Source organism: Podarcis cretensis, assembly GCF_951804945.1.
Source record: "Podarcis cretensis genome assembly, chromosome: 10".
Taxonomy (NCBI): Eukaryota; Metazoa; Chordata; class Lepidosauria; order Squamata; family Lacertidae; genus Podarcis; species Podarcis cretensis.
Window position 1 is genome coordinate 25180247 of NC_137179.1, and position 15004 is coordinate 25195250.

A 15004-nucleotide genomic window follows, 5' to 3' on the forward strand; every position below is an offset into this window, starting at 1 on the left:
CTCCAAAGGGGGAAAAAAATCAAGGGTGGGGAAAATAATACAATATCCTTTAGGCACTGAGCTGACGACTCCTGACTTACATTATATGTTTCACTTTCGAATATGTTGTTATGAGAAATGGAGGTTTTGATTGTAGAGAAAATTCTTGTCTTTCTGACATTGATGAGGACTGAAACTGTGTTTGTGTGATAACCGAAATGGAATAACAGCCCTCAGAGCAGCTAAAAGCTTTATGTAAGATTCTGCTTTTGGTCATGCTTAAATTTACATGAAAGATGGTTCTTTTCTCCAGCAAAGCCTAAAATTAATGAATATCGTCCTTCCTTCAGGAATCAAGCTGGATCTTCAAGGCCAAACGCTCAATAAAGTCCCAAACAATGTAAGTATTTACTTGTGAAGGCTATGAATAAGAATAATTAGTCTTGCTTGCCTGGATGGACAGTGTGTGTTTGTGTGTGTAGAAGCTAGCCTACTGTTTGCCACTGGCATGTGGCATCCCCAAAGGTTACCCAGAAGGGAATGTGTCCCTTGAGCTGGAAAAGGTTCCCTGTCCCTTCTTGGGAGTCTGCTAGGCCACATCATTTAACTTGTGCAGGGTCTGAAATAGAAGCAACATTGACTCAATGCACTGATTCATTACTACACAAATCAAAGAGCTGTCCTTCTAGTGTGGGGAGCAACAGAATCTTTGGTAGAGCTCTCCCCACACATTGCTGCTTCCAGCAGGTGAGACACAGATTAATTGAAGTGGGTAGCAGAGATGCATAAATTGAGAATTCTGCCAAAGTTGCTCTTTCTGTCCAAGGAAGACTTTTGATTGTGTCTTAGATGCAATAAGTGAGATACATAGTATTGAAGGGCTCCCTTGGAATTGAGGGCTATGCTGTGAAATATTATCAAATAATTGCTGTTACTGTTCTTCCATATGTAGGTGCAAATTTCAATTTCAGAAACTAAAGTAAAGGTCCCGGAACCTGAAAATGCAGAGAAAAACCATTCCGCTTCCAAAGAGTCCAGCACCTCTTTATGTTTGCCTGCTAGCACTTTAGGTAAGAAGAACCTATGGGGCAGCTTATATTTTATTATTTATTTATTTCATTTATATGCCACCCAGTGATGGACCTTGGTGTCTCAAATTTCAGTGGCACCCTGTGCGACGCCAAAATCTGCCCTCCCGCCTCTTGTCTTCCATTGGATGTAATAGTGGTGGTACCTGCTGTGACGTCCCAGAAGCTCCACGCGTGGGGACACTGTCTCAGTTGTGCTTCCTTAGAGCTTCTTCTGTACCACCTTTCAATATACATGGAAACATACTGTATTGGCCCAAATATAAGCTGCACCTTTAAAATTGGAGGGTGGCAAAGAAAAAACGAAAAAATACCCGAATATAAGCCACTCCCTTCCTCGCTGCTCCTGGCTGTGTACTGGGCGGGAAGGGGGGGAGGAACCGTGCCACGTTGCTGGTGGCCTTTCCCCTTCCCCGCTCTCTCCTTTCCTGGCCTTGGGGGAAAGGATGGGGGAATACAAGTGGGGGAGGCACCACTTCACTGCAGGAAATAAGCAGCTATCCTATCTTTAAAAGACATCTGAAGGCAGCCCTGTTTAGGGAAGTTTTTAATATGTAATGCTTTTAACATTTGATTGGAAGCCACCCAGAGTGGCTGGGGAAACTCAGCCAGATGGGTGGGGTATAAATAATATTATTATTATTATTATTATTATTATTATTATTATTATTATTCACCACGCTCCTGGTGCTGTTTGCCCCATGCTCCTGGCTGCATACTGTAAGGTCATGAATATAAGCTGTACTTTAACTTTTCACGGTCAAAATTCGGGGGGAAACTGCAGCTTATATTCAGGCCAATACTGTGAGATGCACTTGATGATATAAGCAGAACAAGAACACATGCTCAGTTTAATAAATGAAGGTCAATTAAAGTTGAGTTGAGTGAAAATAGTCCTTATACAAGGGCAAATGCTCTTTTGGAGGATGCAGTTGGGTTTTCCATAGCTATGAGAAGTAAAATAGCCTGTCAGTTCAGGCAGTAAGAGAAATTTCCACACACGGGAAGCGGGTTCAAAAACAAGTTTCTGTTTAAAGCTCTATACTTTTGCTAGATAATATGAGAAAATGTCAGTGATCTTGATAGGAACTGAGTTATTAAAATCTGGCTGGAATAAATGGCTTTGACATGGTATGAAGTAGAGCTTGCTTATCTTGTCTGTTCCTGAACAGCATCTTTTCTCCTGAGAACTGCCAGAGCTGTATTGCAAGTTCTTCTTGGTGTAATTTTAAAAACCAGCATTTTAAAAAAGGAGTGAGGCAGCCATTCACTCAGTAATATATATTAATTCCAAACCATCATACCTGTTCCTTCCACTCTGCATAGTTATATACTCTCTATATAATTATATATACAGTGGTACCTCTGTTTAAGAACAGTCCTGTTTACGAACGATTCGGTTTACGAACTCTGCAAAACCAGAAGTAGTGTCCCGGTTTGAGAACTTTACCTCGGTCTAAGAAGGGAATCCAGACGGTGGAAGGGCACCGGCAGCGGGAGTCCTCATTAGGGAAAGCATGCCTCGGTTTAAGAATGGTTTCGGTTTAAGAATGGACTTCCGGAACAGATTAAATTCGTAAACCGAGGTACCACTGTAGTTGCTATTGATACCGGGTAGTTTTACGGTTTCCTAAATTGAAAGTCAGTATTAAGCTATGTGTGCATCACACAAAATAGGATTGAAGCTTTCTTTTTGAAAGACATTTGAACAATAGCTGCTGAAAGCTTTATTTGCTGAAGTGTTTTTCCTGAATTAATAATAGTTCTTAATATCATTTTTTTCTAGTTAAAGAGATTGCTATTCTCCCAACAAGTGTTGCTTCTGTTAGTCCAAATGATTCAGCTATACAATTTCCTGTAAGTACATGAAATTTTAAAGTAAAGGATATTGCCAGTATCACACTGGCATATTGCACTTGTTCACATAAGTTTTGTTATACCTAGACATCATGATTTTAAATATACAGCCCAACAGGATGCACACCACCATCCCTCCATGCCTGATTCAGCCCTCTGGAAGTGTCTTCTGCATAAACCCTACTGCAATGAAAAAGAGTTAAGCAACAGCAACAATTTTATTATTTATAAGGCAATTAAAACATAACATAAACAATAAAACCATTTGAAAATCATTTTACAACCAATTCCAGCAATTACTGTAAGATATAGTCTTCAGTAGGTGGGTAGCATGTGCAGTCAAAAATAACAGCCAATATTGCAATGGGAAGGGGGAGCAGCTGGGTAAATGAGGTAGTTTTTCGCTTGTGTTGCAAACATAGAAGGTACATGCTGTAGGAAGGCTGTTCCATATGGTAGGTGCTACCACTGTAAAGTCCCTCTTCTTTTAAAAGATTGTGGTATCAGCAAGTGGGCCTCAGTCTGCTGATCTCAGTGTGTAAGTAGCTCTGCAAGGGAGATGGCGTTCCCTCGGGTAGCATGGTCCCCAGTTGTTTAGGACTTATAAACTAACAGTAGAACCTTAAACTTGGCTTGATAGCAAATGGGTTTGTTTAAGACAATGAATAATGCTCCCTTGAACTGCAGTTTCTGAACCAGTCTTAAAGGGCAACCCCAGTTATCGTGTATTGCAGTAATCCCTTCTCAAGGTTACCAATACATGGATCACTGTAGCCGAGCTATCCCTGTCCACTAATCGGTGTAGTTGGCAAACTAGCTAAGTTGGTAACAAGTGGTAAATATCAGCAAGGACATTCTCTTGTTTGTGAAGTAGCTTAACAAATGATGGCCTCCAATTTTGGAAAAATATATGCAAGGAAATAGGATTTAAAAAAATGTTTATAATAGTCCCGCCAGCAGAATCCATGGAAGAGAGCAAATGAGTAATTTGTTCTAGCCATCAAAATTGAAAGTCAGAAGTGTTTTTAACTGAACACATGCTTTTATTCTAAAATCTCAAAAAAATATTTTGCATAACTCTTGGTCATTTCAGTGCCTTTCTAGAAACACTGCCCTCTGCAGATGATAGTGCAAGAATGCTGTCAGTAAAGCTGTAGCTGAACAAGGCAATTATGGAGTCAAGTATTGCCCTGTAGGTCTGGAGAAATTCTGCTTTAGGCAACTCATGTAGCAGAAGAGCAACTTCTAGAGAGAAGGGGGCAGATGCAATTTCTTGTTGTGCAGACCTTCCATACTCTAATGAAACTTGTTCTCCAAACCACAGAAAACTTCACCACCAAAGCAGAATGCAAGAAAACAAGAACGAAGGTGGTATGATGTTGGCATTTTTCAAAGCAACAGTGCTCTAGTGAACCAGTTCTATTTGTTGCAGGAAGAAAAGGCCATAATTTCCAGCAAGGTAACTGTTAATTTCTTTACCTACGTATTCTAACATATTCTAACATGACTTTCCCCCCGTTTGAACATTTTTATTATTTTTCTTAGTATCTAGTATTCGTTCATTTTGTTGGGAATTGCATGCCACCTTTTGTTGCAGATTGTTACATGTCACATGTCTGTTTACATTCCAGCACAGATTGCTGGCATGATTTATGTATAATAAATGCGTATTTTAGTATTGTATCCACACCTCAAGCCTCATCTGTTGCGCAGTTTACACTGCTGAATAATGTATGCTCAAGTATGCACTGCAGCTTGAGTCACAGACGCATGTTGGAGCAGAGGTCGATGGATCTCCGGAGCAACAAGGCTGAGAGGGGAGACACTCCAGCTGGGGCCAAGCCAGCTGGCTTTTCACCCCCCGGTTCCAACATATTTATGTCTTTGTTTAATCTGCTTTTTGAGAACCATGCTCTACAAAGCAGCATGTAAGATATGTAAAATAAAAATGCAAACCTCAATATAATATAGAGTAAAATGTTGATTTCATAGGAATTTCAAAATCCATTTCAATAGGCAGACTGAATATCCATTGGGTATGTAGTTGGATCACTTTAGAGTCCCACACTCAATAAACTATCAGCCTAGATTTTGTACAGTTCAGTGTTTTTTATTTCATATCTATTGCCCTGTGGGCTTTCACATTATTGCTGTTTTATTCTCGCAATTGTTACCTGTTTTCATGTCCCTTCCTCCTGCCCCTAAGTTACTTTAAGATCCCCAACTCCTAGGATCTCCTAGAAAGAGTTGTCTGCAAACACAGCCAAAGTTAAGCACATTAGAATCCCACTTACCACAATGGGAAAGGTTTAAGTATATGGTCAGTTGCTTCATTATTATTACTATTTCTAATATATTTTTTATTAAAGATTTCTTGGTTTACAAAAGTCTGTGCAATGTCTCTTTTTTCAAAGTTACATTTTCTACAGGTGAGTTTCTGTTGACACATTTGTGTTACATTAGGAAGAAAAGGGGGAAAGAGGTGGAGGGGGCCATGGTGGGTGGGGGTGGGGGTGGGGTCAGTTGCTTCATTGACATCAGTGGGCTTTGAACGCATTCAGGTTTGCCTGAACTGTGCTCCTTAGGAAGCTGAACCTAGCAGGCATTCAGGATTCACCATCTGCAAAGGAATAGCATGCTAGTTTCTTTAGATTATTTTAAGAAATATGGATCAAATTAATGTTTAATTAATATGTCTTTGTATGCTTTTTTTTAAATTAGGTAGATAATGCAGATATTCCAAACAACAGTTTCCTTAAGAAACAGGATCTTGCTCCTGGCACTTTATACAGGTTCAGGGTTGCGGCAATTAACGGCTGTGGCGTAGGGCCATTCAGTAAAGTCAGTGAATTTAAGACCTGTATCCCAGGATTTCCTGGAGCACCTTCCATTGTCAAAATTAGCAAGGTAAGAAATGATAGTCATGCGGATTTGTGTGTTTGTTGCATGCAAAGCTAAAGAGGCCACTCTTAGACCTCAATTATTGGTAAAAGTCAGTGATGGCAATATAAGGTACACTGAGCAAAGTAAGCAGACTTGGACTTGAAATAAGCAAAAGTCAGGGGAAGAAATCTGGCTCACAGAACTATACCTCAGAATGCATAAAATCTTAATCCAGTTTAGCATTGTGGCTGTCAGCATGATCTGTGAGCAAGGAGTCTTCATTTAAATTTCATGTCAGGCATATTAACTCGTTGGTTGGCCTTAGGCAAGATGCTGTGTCTCTGTCTCAGCCCCATATCTGTATTGTGTAATATATTATTACATTTTTTCCAAACTTAGTGCCCTTCAGTTCTTTTGGACTACTGTTCCCTATCAGCCCCAGCCATCTTAGCCATACTGGCTAGTGCTGATGGGAGTTGTAGTATAAAACATCTGGAGAGCACTAGGTTAAAGAAAAGAAGCTTGTATTATAATATAGCTCTACTATTGAGGATTACTAGAGAATTACTCAGGAAAATATACATGGAGCACTTTTTTGTGCATTACAAACACTAATTGCCCATTCTCCTAGGTTGGGGCAGTGGTAATTGCCTATCCAGGGTCTTAGTGCAGAATCGAAGCATGTGCTCTGTGTTTCCCCCTCACTACTGAGGAACCTTAACCTGATTTCACATACCTGTAATTAAAGGAAACAGCCCTGTTCACAAATGGCTGGGTACCCTAAAATCTTTCTTCTCCCAAATTAAACCTGAAATATAAATCTTATTCTGTATTGATTAACTAATGAAACTTTATGTGCTAGTACCTACACAATGTGAAATTAATTTCCCGTTTCCCCTCAGAGTGCAGATTGTATTCACCTTTCATGGGAACCTCCAGTTTCGCCTTCAGGAAATATCTTGGAATATTCTGCCTACTTGGCTATAAGAACCACCCAGCTGAATGAAAATCCTCATCAGCTTATGTTCATGAAAATCTATTGTGGCCTTAAGACCTCATGTACAGTGACTGCTGCCCAACTTGCAAATGCCCACGTTGATCACACATCCAAACCTGCCATAGTTTTTAGGATTTCAGCCAAGAATGAAAGGGGATATGGACCGGCCACGCAAGTTCGATGGCTCCAAGGTAAAGGGGGTGATTTATTCAGACACCCTGACTTTTCTCTATAATATGTACAGGTTGTTTGTTTGTGGGAACTTGTTCTTTAGTAATACATTTGTATAATTATCAAGTCAAAATTAGCTACTGGCATATATTTTATGTTTGGAAATCATGAGACACTTCGTCCAAATGATTAGCTCAACATAGGCTGTTGTGGGTTGCGCAATATGGGTTGTGGGTTGCATCAGTGTTTCATTGGGCAGATGTGCAAAACAGAAGGGCCAAAAGCCACTTCTCTGACTTTATGCAGCCAACTCCCATCTCTTTGTAGGAACATCTGTTTATCAACAGTTCTGGTCGCCTTTCTTAAATTGAGTGTCTTGGCACTGGAAGAGATGTAGCCAATAGCTGTCAAAAGGATCAGAGTGTTGGAACACCACCTCTATGAGGAAGGACTAAAGAGTTGGAAACTTTTTAGTTGAGAGAAAAGATCTCTATGGGGGGAGACATGATAAAAGATACATACAATCATGCATGGTGCAAAGATAGATAGATAGATAGATAGATAGATAGATAGATAGAGATATATAGATAGCTATTTACCCTCTTCCTGGGGAGAACATTCCGCAACAGGGGAGCCACTGCAGAAAAAACTTAGAGATTGCTTAGAGATGAGGATCTGGGGTTGTGGGAGAAAAGGAAAGAAAGCACTGGGCTAAATATGTATAAAAATGTTTACCCACAGTTAACATAAGCAGTGTGGCCTTCAATAAAGATAAAAAATGTCCCATGGAGTGATTTGAGGTGTGTACCCCTGACAGAGAGAAATGAAACATGGGGTGTCACTGTACCATTGCACGTAACGCTTTGGCCCCTAGAAGACTTTCACAGGGCTAGGAGATGGAAAATGAATCTTCTTTTCATGGGGCTTCACTGTTTGTTATGATTGCAGGCTGGCATTTGCAGGGTAGTAAATCCAGACTTTAAGTTCAAGTACTCTTGATATTAAGTGGTTTATCTGTATCGGATTGAACATGGCTGTTCCGGATGCTGGAAATCTAAAGCAACTTTTTCCTCTTCCTTTGCAGAAACGAAAACATCAAGTTCAAAGTAGAAATGGCACATTGTGCTGCAAGTTGTGAAATAGCTGTTAGCTCTCATGGCGTTTTGTAACTCCGTCAGATATTTCATTTGATATTGTCTTAACTTCACAGCATCAGCGTTGTACAGTCTTGCAGAACTGCACCTGCAGTGGCTGCATTTTTCATACCACTTTATCTAGTAAGGTCACTTTAGAGTCCCGCACTGATAACTCAAAGGATTACATATGCATCTAGATTTTTGGAGAGTCTTCCTTCCAATAGCTCCCAACACATAGATCCCCAGTTGCATTAGCTTCCAATGGATATAGAAGGACTGTAGCTCAGTAGCAGAGCATTTGCTTGCATAAAAAAGGACTCAAGTGCAGTTTGGCATCTCTAGAGAGAATTGGGAAAGACTCCTCTCTGGAGAGCCCTGTCAGTCAGTGTAGACATTATTGAGCTAGATAAACTAATGGTCAGACTCAGTATAAAGCAGCTTCCTGTGTTCCTAGATGTAGATGCTCAGTTTTATTTTAAAATTTGCACAATTTAAAAAGCTAGTTTGTGATTTGGCACGAGAACACAAACCTGTGTTGAATTCCCTTTGAACTGTTTTTAAGGCAAACCTATGGTGCTTCCAGGTGGGGAATTACTACTGTAAATGGGCTATTCAGATAACACAAACACATTATTGGCAATTGATTTTTGTAATTCATTGGATTTTCCTTGAAAAGGGATAAATCAAGATTTAAAGGGGGGGGAGATATGGGCAAGCACTTGGATGCCTACAACATTGTGTGGACACTGCAAAAAACAACAACAACAACTTGCATGCATGAGACTCCCACAATAAACACCTGCCTGGAAGCATAACCCCCAGAAAAGCTTAACATATAGTTTGGGGGTTTATTTGGGGAGCAGCTGAAAGAAATGCTTCCCCAAACTGGTTATTTGCATATCCTTGTCGATTGGAGTCCATAGAACTATTACAGAACATGTTGTTCAAAGATGGCAGTAAATATATCATATTAGAGATGCTGAAAGTAAAGCATTTGGTTTGCAAACATAACGGCAATTGCCTTTATATGTTTAATGCTGATAGATTGAATCAAAATTTACCATTTAAGCTTTTTCAGATGAATGTGAATTGTCTCCCTTTTTTCCCTATACCACTTTAGTAACACAGGGGTTGTTGCAAATACACTGCTTTCTTTCACGGCCTTTGTATAGGCACCATACCAGACACGACCTTGCCCATACCAGAAATTAAAAAGCATAGGAAGGTTTTATGTGTTTAAATAAAATAAATATCCGTAAGTCTGGCAGGGTATGCTGAGATTCTCCATAATTTGTGGAGAATGAGTGGAGTGAGTTTGTCAGTTTGAAAATCAAGCATGCATTTCATTCTTCCCATGTATTCAAATTTACTGGTGCGAACGACAACCAGTACTATTTTTCTAGAAAAAGAGGTGCCAGAATTCACCACGAACACCTCCCTTGTTCTCTTATAATGGCAGTGGCACCCACTGGAGAGGTGCTGGAACTGAGTTCTGGTGAGTTCCAGGTGAAAAAAAGCCCTCTTATGGGAGAAGTCTCTGAAGAGCTCAGCATTGGTCTCAGCGCTGAGGCAGCAGATCTTGTGTTCTGTTCCCCTGGCATTCTTCCGTCCAAGCAAGAATTAAAAGAATATCTTCACCTAAGCTGATGGCTAGCTGCTGAGGGATGAGTGGACATCTTTCTCAAGGATGGGCTGCTTTCAGCTGCCATTTCAGGCTGGACCTGTTACGCCCACTTCAATGCCTTTTAAGACTCTGTGTGTATTACATGGCTTGTACTTTACAACAGAGACATGGTGAAAAGATGCCAGAGGGCAAAGGCAAGTCTTCCAAAAAACTGACCAATTGGTTAGACAAAGCGACATCACATAATCAAGTGAGCCCTGAAGACTCGCAAGCGAATGCAAAAGATATAGGTGATCATAAATGAGCAGGAGTTGCTCACTCCCCATCTTGATCTTCATGCAGATCTGTTCTCCTTTGGTTTATATTCCATATTCATCATGTTATCTTAGTGCTAGGCAAGTTATTTCAGTTTACAGTAACTTAAAATGTATAGAATATTTTAATATATTCATTTTTGTAAAGATTTTTCTAGTGTTTGTAAACACATTCTAATCTTGGAAACTATCCCCTGATATGCAAATTGCTCAACTGGTCAAATCTGTTATGAAAAACAAACTTAGTGTAAATGCACTACTCTTAGTTTCTCGTGGGCATGGGAACGTTAAATCTGTAGATATTTTGAATGTTTACAAGAGTCTTTACATGTTAAAGTCCTCCATGATGTATGCTTCATTTTTTTTAAAAAAAGAAAAGAAAACTGTATGCTTTGTTGTGGCATATTCATGCTATTTTGCACTAATAAGAATTTAACTTTGTAACATTTTTGTGTTGTTTCCAGAAAATTTCTGTAGTGGTCTAAAGTTAAAGCAAATTTGCACATATTTGCATGCTTCTGTGGCGTACATTTTTCTTTTCCCATTCATTTTCTCAATGGCTTGTTTTTGCCTTAGTTTTTATATCCTAATAGTGTTGTTTAATATACTTTTACCTTGATCATCTTATCACTAATGTGCCAGCCGCTTCAGGCTCCTTCACTTTTTTCCTACAAGGGAGTAGAGGAAAAACAGCATGTGCACTGCAAAAAAAGACACCAGGACAATGTTCATCTATGGCAGAGTACATGGCTATGCATATTCACCCTACACCTTTGTAGCAAAAATGTTGTGCGTGAAGCGATCCTTAATAGGAATGTTAATCTGTTCCTAAACACACAAGTGTACTAAATAGAGGCAGTTGGATGCCATTTTATAAAGAAATAGTTATTTACCAAATTATAGAGTAAAATAGCTGAAATATGCCAGTATGCTTAGTCAGCCTTCACCAGCCTGGTGCCTCCACAGCTGTGCGGCATCTGATGGGAGTTGTAGTCCAAAACATTTGGAAGTCACCAAGTTGTCAAAGGTTGCACTAGGTGAATATAGCGTAAGGCACAATCCAACAGGGACATGGCTTTGTGAATAGCTGTGCTATTTACATTCATTTGGATGGGCCCTGTGCAGGTTCCTATGGATTGCATCCTTTGGCATTTAAATAAGATTATTTTGTTTTGAAACCTGGCTAAATGCAAATGTGCAATAAAGTGAAAATTTTGCACTTCCATTTTTTTTCTATCAATGCCTAATAAATTAAAGAGGGGAAGTACTCGATCTGCAAGATCAGTTTTAAAGTGGATAGGGTAATGCTAGTGGTGTGCAATCATTCCTTGTTCACTCTAACAGGATTTCTTTGAGGAAGACTGCTAGTAGTCCATTTTGAAATGGGGAAACTGAAGGTGAGAGAATGTGACTTGCTCAAAGTCCGTGCAAAACCCAACTCATCTAGCTTCATCCCCAGCAGCGACTAACACGGTAAGGAAAAGAGACTTGGTCAAATGACCACCAAGAGATTCAGTACATCAGAACTTGTGGCCTTTCCTTTAACAGTACAGTGGTGCCCTGCAAGACGAATGCCTCGCAAGACGGAAAACTCGCTAGATGAAAGAGTTTTCCGTTTTGGAGGTGCTTCGCAAAACGAATTTCCTATGGGCTTGCTTCGCAAGACGAAAATGTCTTGCGAGTTCCTGCGGGTTTTTTCCCCTCCCCCCCCCCTTTTTCTAAGCCGATAAGCCGCTAATAGCGCTAATCCACTAAGCCGTCAATGGGCTTGCTTCGCAAGACGAAAAAACCGCTAGACGAAGAGAAGCGCGGAACGGATTCTTTTCGTCTTGCGAGGTACCACTGTAGAATACTATCTTCACAGTAGATATGTTGGCACAGTGTAAGTACTGCAGCACAATTGATAGTGCCATGAAAGACCAATGGCAAACATTTCTTAAGTGTTCTTGAATCGATAAAAAATTAAGTAGCACTTTCTGTTGGCTACTCCCTAAAGAAGGGGGGGGCTACATCAATTAAGTTGTGTATGATAATGAGAGATGTCAATTGATTAATGAGTCTTGATGTATTTTATATATCAAGCTAAACATGCCAGGCCACTCTTATAACTGCACACCGAGTTAAATGGGTTATACATCGAGTTCATCAATAGAACTTTACATGTTCAATTTTTATGTTGGAAAGGTATCAGTCATGGAACTTTATAATACTGTGTCAGTTTTGTTTTCCTAAGGTGTGCAGGGTGAAATGAATGAAAATTTCATTCAAGTTACACACCCTTTCTAAAATTATCCCCAATTCAGAAAAAGTATGTGAAGCTGCCGTAAGATTCTGAATATTCTTGGTAATTAAAATTATACAAGCTACACAATGAGTACAGAATATCTTGGAACCTAAGATAAGACTTAGGTTGTTCTTAACTAGTGCTGTGAAATCTAAACTTCAGGAAACATTTAAGATCAGAGGGTTATATCCAACAGTCGTTGCGCTTGTGGAGCAAATTCCACTTGTGCAGCGGAACATTTCCTCCCCTCTCTCCGTATACCCCTGAATCTGCTCTTGGGTTTCCTTCAGGGCCCCAGAACAGATTTGAGAGGTGCAGGGTCACGGGGATGGGAGAATTTCCATTGCATGAGTGGATGTCCTTCCACAGTTGGAGTGACTTCACTGAATTCAACCCAGTCTTCAAAGCTAAAGGAAGGCCTTCATAGTGAAATAAATGCTATTGCCAGAACCTTAGTTCTTCCCTGAATTGTCATAGACAAGCAATGTGCTTCCCTCCTCCTTGGTCACCACACACTACTTCCAACTCTGGATTGGATCTAGAGCTGCCATAGGATTGTAAAGAAACTTTTCATATTAACGGGGGAGGGGGGATCTAAACAATTGTGTATTTTTTTTAATTAAAAAAAACTTTTTTAAGGGAGGCAAGCTGTGGCAGAATGTGAGAAATTTTGTGTGGCTACTAAGCTACGAATAACTTTTGATTGTAGATACATTACTTAACAATATGATCTGTTGAGTATATCTGTGAGTATTTTTGCACTTTGAGTTCATGTTTCTGCACTTGTTTTTAAGGGTATGTCATGACTACCAAAGGTAAATTTGTGGCAGTGTTAATCCAGACATGATTTTCAGTGTAAGTGTGCTTATGCCAATAGGATCTTATATAATTTATCATACGTCTACAGTCTTCCCCTATATACATGAGATTAGTAACATGCTTATCGGTTTTCTGTAGCTACCCCCCACCCCAATTGTATAACTATTTTTGTGACCTATTTCTGTCAATAGCACTTAAAATGTATAAATCCCACTTTAAATTTTATATTTGAGGCCTATTCTGTGTAGCGTAAATATCTAATCAATATATTTGGATATCTGACCCATTACAATTTCACTGAAAATATAAATTAAATCAGGCTGTTTGAGAAACTGGTGGATGCTCTTTTTGTTTGCATTTGTTAAAATGTATGTGCGACATATTGTATAAATCTGAATCCATCTTATAGCAACTTCAAGGAATAATGGACTTTTGTATGAAAATTATAAGTAGAAACATCCGTGCTATTTATGACATACTACATCCATTTAACTTAAGATGTTTTGTGACAATGAATATATAGCTATGTGAACAATTAACTGGCCAGATTTGCATGATTATATCTTGACTTAATAAGCCACAATATGAAAAAGACTTTTGGTTGCACATGTAAGCCCTTTGGATTTTGGGTAGTCAGAATCGGAAGCCTCTTATTAACCATAGTTCCCTATTTTGTCTGAACTAGGAAACTATGGTAACCAACTTCAGGAGAAGTCAGAATATTAAACCACTACTTGAAGTTGGTTTATTATTCTCACTTGTTCCAAAAGAGGCAACGATCATTTCCCAGTGTGGAAACAACGGGGAAACTGTGGTTGAATAGAGGCTTCCTGGTTGGAAAGTGCTGTCAAAAGGCTATCTTTGTTTCTTGAGGCAAGATACATTTACATGAATGCGGCCATTATTATGTATGATTTATAGCAATATTTGACCATAGTTTCGAAGTAGAGTACATCAGCAAGCCATAAACTTTAACAAAAAATGGTGTCAGTTAACTGGAATGTTGAGGATATGGTTAAAGCCAGCTAGTTACTGTCTTATGGCTGAAATAGTCTCTACAAAGAAATCCAGTATTTTGTACAACAAAAGTAGCATTGTTCTTTGTAATAATAAAGTGATTTGTCCTAATAATCATGTTTACTAGTACACTTTTTAAAAAGTGGTTTTCTGGAGTTAAGAACCAAAAGCTCAGGGGACCACTACTGAAAAGGCTGCGTCTTGAGCTGATGCCCTCCAAACCTGTGAAGGGGGTACACAAAGGGGCTCATGACTGCAGGGTCTGGGTTGGTTCGTAACATGATTAGGTGGCACCTTAATGTATTTCTCATCTTCCATATTAGAACTCAGTGTAGCATATTAGGACCACCAGACCCATTTAGTATTACTGTATTGCGAGTGGCGTAGCATGTGCCTTCTGGACTCCAAGACAGTGAAATTCTACTGAATGGTCACTGTGCAAGTATTTCACAGGTGGGGATAGAAATTACTATACTACATCACTTTTACATGTCCCTTCAGTATAGTATTATCCCCTCCAGTGTCCTGCTACAAATAAGCACTAACAAAACAGCAACACTGATAGTAAGGGTGTGTAACATAAACTGTTTTGAGGTTTTTTACAATCAAGTGGTGTATAAATTTTATGAAATAAGTAATACAGTGGTAAAGGTAAAGGGACCCCTGATTATTGGGTCCAGTCGTGACCGACTAGGGTTTTGACGCTCATCTTGCTTTATTGGCCGAGGGAGCCAGCGTACAGCTTCCGGGTCATGTGGCCAGCATGACTAAGCCACTACTGGAGAACCAGAGCAGTGCACGGAAATGCCATTTACCTTCCCGCTGGAGCAGTACC

At 39.6% G+C, this 15004-nt stretch overlaps 1 protein-coding gene across 1 annotated transcript in view; it reads left to right on the forward strand.

The window, feature by feature from the left end:
- The window catches only part of HCFC2 (host cell factor C2), a 28243-nt gene extending 13960 nt beyond the window's left edge, over window positions 1-14283 (forward strand). Inside the window, exons 9-15 of the mRNA XM_079992510.1 lie at window positions 330-379; window positions 932-1049; window positions 2854-2924; window positions 4249-4383; window positions 5646-5831; window positions 6710-6995; window positions 8060-14283. Of these exons, the coding sequence (XP_079848636.1) occupies window positions 330-379; window positions 932-1049; window positions 2854-2924; window positions 4249-4383; window positions 5646-5831; window positions 6710-6995; window positions 8060-8085 (872 nt within the window). The 3' untranslated portion in view covers window positions 8086-14283. The remainder of the gene's footprint in view (window positions 1-329; window positions 380-931; window positions 1050-2853; window positions 2925-4248; window positions 4384-5645; window positions 5832-6709; window positions 6996-8059) is intronic.
- Window positions 14284-15004: the final 721 nt, after the last annotated feature.